We start from the raw sequence: 5,285 nt of genomic DNA, 5'->3' as shown, positions 1-5,285 counted from the left end.
ATTACATTAGACAAAATAGAATAGAATTGAAAATTTAGGGGAACGAAAATCAAAGGGTCAAAGTCGTATATTATGTGAGGCATCGTAGTGAAATCAGGGTCTCGTCAAAACAGTTTTTAAACGGCATTTTTTGCACCCTGGAATATTTTAGGGTTTGTTTGTTTTTTTGTTGTTGTTGGGTTTTTTTTTTTGGGGGGGGAGGGTTATGGCTTATTACAGCATCATACTGAACAAACTGGTAACTTTATGTACCGTATTATGTGAGCCATCGTGGTGAAATCAGGCGCTCGTCAAAATAATAAGATAAAAGAACTCGGCGGTTTTGGGTTTGTTTGGGGTTTTTCTGGCCAAAGGGAATTTTTAAATAATATTCTGTTTGTTTTGGGGAGGTTTTTGGGTTCAACACATTTTTTGTCCTTTTCAAAACACATTTTTGAGTGGATTTTACAGAAAAACATTGATTAAAAACCCAAAAAGGGTAAATTGTCAGTTTCCAAGGACTCTCAGGCTATGAAAGTTACCAAACTTTGGCGACCATTTTCTCGCTAATTTTATTTCTGAAACCAGGCGACACTGACCTCATTCAATCGCAAATGTTTCGACTTCAGTTCAGGTCACAAGAATATGTTTTTCACCGAAAGGAAGGCAAATGAACAGACTTTAAGATGCTATCAACAACCCCCACAAACTCAGTAACTGACGAGCACGTGATTCCACCACGTCGCGACACATTTAAAGTAGCACGAGGCAGGTCATCACAGGATGGTGGAGACTCAAGGAGCTTAGAACTACTTTTAATCTCCTTGTGGAGACTTCACTCACGTCCACATGATGCTGATACTCTGTTTTTTTACATCATATTTATAGTCAACCATGATATAGAGGCGTCGGTGGCCTAGTGGTTAGGTTCTCGGACTCGCAACTGTAAGGTCGTGGGTTCGAATCCAGTCAGGGACACGACATTGTGTCCTTGGGAAAAGCACTTTACACGAATTTTCCTCACTTCGCCCAGGTGGGAATGCGTACCCAACTATAGACAACGAAAGATCTTGTCAATTTGTTAGTGTTTGATGGGCTAATCAGCTGCTTGCACTGTATGCTTCCCGGGAAGCTGAGAATGTTTCTGAGTGTTCTATGGTGTGCTGGGGGTAATAACTTAGTGTAAAACGCATAGAGCCTGCTGAAGAGTGGGGTAATGCGCTATACAAATTATACCATTATTATATTAATTACGTATAGTTGGATAAACAAATATGCTAGGCTGAGAGAGACGCTTGAATCATTGTCCCAGAACAAGGATCTATCACAGATACCCTCACTACTGAGACAGGATGATTCCACAATTTTTCTCACTCTTGATCTCCCTCACACGAAAAACAAAATCAACAAGGCTAGATTCTATATCTCAGAAAATGAAGGAACAAGAGTTGTAACTTTTTCATATTATTGTAGCATGGTGTAAAGGGGGTACTACGGGGTGATGTCCCAGACACTTGAATTCCAAACACTAAAAATTTCGAGTAACAATCTAGTTATTTTGAGGTTGTGTACTTTAAAATTATCAAAGATTCTTCACAGTAGAGAATTTTTGCTGTTATACTCAGAGCACATAGTCGAATTCAGTCGAGCTGAGTCGGGGTTGGTCAGACTTTCCTCCATGGACGGGCAAAAGTTACCAATTTTGGCACAAGCCATTCGACTCGACTCGATCGCGACCAAGAAAAACAACGCCTCTGATTTTGAGGGTCACAATCGAATGATGTCTACCTACGTCAAAATGGTAGCGTTTGCCCCTATTTCACAGAGTAAAAATCTAGCTGTCCTTGACTGAGTCAAAATTAATGAAGTCAATGACCAGTGTGCCGTGGGTGTTATAGCCTCGGCTCAGAATTAGATTGGTATACATTGTATTATATGAGCTCAGAATTAGATTGGTATACATTGTATTATATGAGCTCAGAATTAGATTGGTATACATTGTGTTATATGAGCTCAGAATTAGATTGGTATACATTGTGTTATATGAGCTCAGAATTAGATTGGTATGCATTGTATTATATGAGCTCAGAATTAGATTGGTATACATTGTATTATATGAGCTCAGAATTAGATTGGTATACATTGTGTTAGATGAGCTCAGAATTAGATTGGTATACATTGTATTATATGAGCTCAGAATTAGATTGGTATACATTGTGTTAGATGAGCACCCAGTCAATGTACACCATTTTGGCCCAGTACGACAGATTCAACCTCCAGCCTTAAAAGATGTCACTTTTATTTATATGAAGGTCACAATTGAGATATGGGGCAGCGTTTGTCACTTTAGAAGGAAAAACATGACTCACCCCGACTCCATCAAGTTCATGAAAAGATTCAGATTGGCAGTGTGCACTGGGTAGTCCGAGCATTAGAGCAGCGGGAGAGAGAGAGAGAGAGAGAGAGAGAGAGAGAGAGAGAGAGAGAGAGAGAGAAAGAGAGAGAGAGAGAGAGAGGGGGGGATGAGAGAGAGAGAGTGAGAGAGAGAAAGAGAGAGAGAGTGAGAGAGAGAAAAAAAGAGAGAGAGTGAGAGTGCGAGAAAGAGAGAGAGAGAGAAAGAGAGAGAGAGAAAGAGAGAGAGAGAGAGAGAGAGAGAGAAAGAGAGAGAGAGAGAGAGAGAGAGAGAGAGAGAGAGAGAGAGAGAGAGAGAGCAGACGGTACACGCAAACTTTCCTGTCAGACTCCCTACCGTTTATACACCAGATTTGGCTTTACGCTTTTATATGGGGCTGAAATGGAGTTTTTTTGCAACAGCGAATACAGCTTCTTAAAGAAATTAATGTACCCCCCCCCCCCCCCCCCCCGACAATAGACAACAAAAGAAAACCCTACAACTGTGACATATAACTGATCCACGGCACATATCCCTAAGTGCACACTGCCAAACTTCCAAATGAATTCGCCTGATTCAGTCGGGGACAGCTAGATTTTCCCCTCACAGATGAGGCAAAATTTATCATTTTTTCCTAATTCGACTGAATTGAACCAAATTCGAATGAATTGAACCAAATTCGACTGAATTGAACCAAATTCGACTGAACTGAACCAAATTCGACTGAATTGAACCAAATTCGACTGTGACTTTCAATGATCAAAAGCGTTTGCTTTTGAAGGTCACGAGTCGAATCAGTTGTATTGTTCCAAAATGATGGTGCCCATTGGGAGATCGGGTCTGGTCGGGCTGTTCGCTAGCCAGATTGAGGGCGTAAAGCGGCTATCGTGACACAAGTCGATCGCGCCCGATTCATCGCCTCAAAAACAAACACGTTTGTCTGTCCCCGTGGTTTTGTGCACCCCGCATAATTTATAAAAATTTGATAATTTTTTGCATAATATCTGATAATTTTCCTTCATCATTCTGTGCTAAAAAATTAACAGAATCGCATAACTTCACATTTTTTGGGCTCAGTTTGCATAATTAATTTCAGGGGTTTTTTTGTGCTTAAAACCGCGGGGACAGGTTTTTTTCAGGCGACGAGTGGGACGATCGCCCCCAACCCGACCCGACCCGACCCGATCCCATCTGCAATGGGCACACCGTATAACTGTTCATTGAAACACATATGGCTGCCCCCTGACCCAATTCGACTGCAGTGATTTTGTTTGACGGTGTACACCGGGTATAAAAGTGGGACGCCCACGACGATAGGCTATGATAAATTTTACCCCTTCCACTGTTTTTTTTAGGTCAGTGTTAGTGCATCATGTACGGTTAGTGATCCCGTCAGACAGACAGGGAAACATCCACGGCAAACGGTGAACTGGTTAACCTTTGAACTTGAACCTTTATACGGGGTGCCCACTACGGCTGAGATCGGCCGCCGATCGCCCGACTCCATCGCCTCAAAGACAATCGTGTTTGTTTTCAGTTTCAGGCGATCAAGTCGAGCGATCGGCCCGATCCAGCCGTAGTGGGCACCTCGTATTAGTGTTCCCGTCAGACAGACAGGGAAAAATCCGTGGCAAACGGTTAACTGGTTCACCCTTGAACTTGAACCGTTACTCAACAACTTGCTCGCGCCGACCGGCCCGGGAACGGGCATCATCAGACGACATAGAGGTAGAGGTGGGCAAAATCCGGATAATCGATAAGGATAACCGGATAATTCTCAATGAAACATTATCCGAATTCAGACTCTTAAATCTCTTTCCTGACCCCTTTGCCGAATTGGGTGCACCTATTTGTTGAAGTAGTGCTAACCCGTTTGTCAAAGTGGTCCTAACCCTTTTGCCGAAGCGGTTCATATACATGTACTACAGTATTATCTGCCGAAGAGGTGCACTAACATATTATCCGGATTTTGCTAAAGCGACTCATTGCCCAGCCCTACATAGAAGTAGCCAAGTCAGCCAACTCCCGACGTTGTGATGTTGTGATCTCAGTAGGACGAGTGACGAGTGTGCTGATTTGAGTTTGAATTTGATTGCTGTAGCAGACAGTGATAGCAACAGTAGACGCCAACAAGGCCGAGACTTCGACACTAACAGATCTGTTGCCATGGATACCTTATTCTTTTGTGTTTTAGGCGCTCTTTGTCTTCAAGCATGCAGCGGGGTAAGTGCGTGCTTTGTTTGAGAATTTAGTTAAACATGCGGGGTCAACGCCTACTGTGTATTACAAGTACAGTTGGGGCTTTGTGCGGGGCCCAACGGCCTGAGGCTGTCTACTAAGACTAAACTAAGAGACTAAAATAAGAAGACTAAGACAATCACCTTTACTGAAATGCGACCACTCCCCTCATTATTATGTTTTCTTTTTTTCTTATGACATGATGACACTAAAAATCCTCTCCTCGACAATAGGTGGCTGTATTGGACAGTTGTCATTGTTTAATTTTATTTCATGTCTTACATATAGATAATCTATATATTTCTATATTAGATCTAGATCTACTTTATCGGGGTCTGGGGAAAGTGGGACGACAGAAAAGACATGAAATAAAGACCTTGAAGATCTTACCCATTGAAGAATGACGAAGTGACAGAAAAAGGCTGAGAGAAACAAAGACATTTCAAAGGGTACATGATGTCATTATTATACCCCTCTCTCCCCACCCATCCGTGCTTCTAATTTTTACTTTCACTTCCGCATGCAGAGGCGCTGATTTGGGGTACAAAACCACCGTGTTGTTGCTGCAGAACACATAATTTTTCATGTATAGTATATTATTTGCCCAAAACCTGTCGCCTATTGATTGTTTTCAAGAAAATATCAAAACAACAGATAAGGATTAGGGGTTGGGGGG

The 5,285-nt window shown here is 42.2% G+C and overlaps 1 protein-coding gene across 1 annotated transcript in view; it reads right to left on the bottom strand.

Moving 5' to 3' along the window:
* Positions 1–5,285, bottom strand: part of LOC106012986 — a 31,171-nt gene that overhangs the window by 23,245 nt on the left and 2,641 nt on the right. The window contains exon 2 of the mRNA XM_013087502.1: positions 5,000–5,031. Coding sequence (XP_012942956.1) covers positions 5,000–5,031 — 32 coding nt within the window. The remainder of the gene's footprint in view (positions 1–4,999; positions 5,032–5,285) is intronic.

Source organism: Aplysia californica, unplaced genomic scaffold (genome assembly GCF_000002075.1).
Source record: "Aplysia californica isolate F4 #8 unplaced genomic scaffold, AplCal3.0 scaffold00596, whole genome shotgun sequence".
In the NCBI taxonomy this organism is placed as follows: Eukaryota; Metazoa; Mollusca; class Gastropoda; order Aplysiida; family Aplysiidae; genus Aplysia; species Aplysia californica.
The sequence above is the reverse complement of the archived record's forward strand: the minus strand, read 5'-3'. Positions and strand labels throughout refer to the sequence as shown.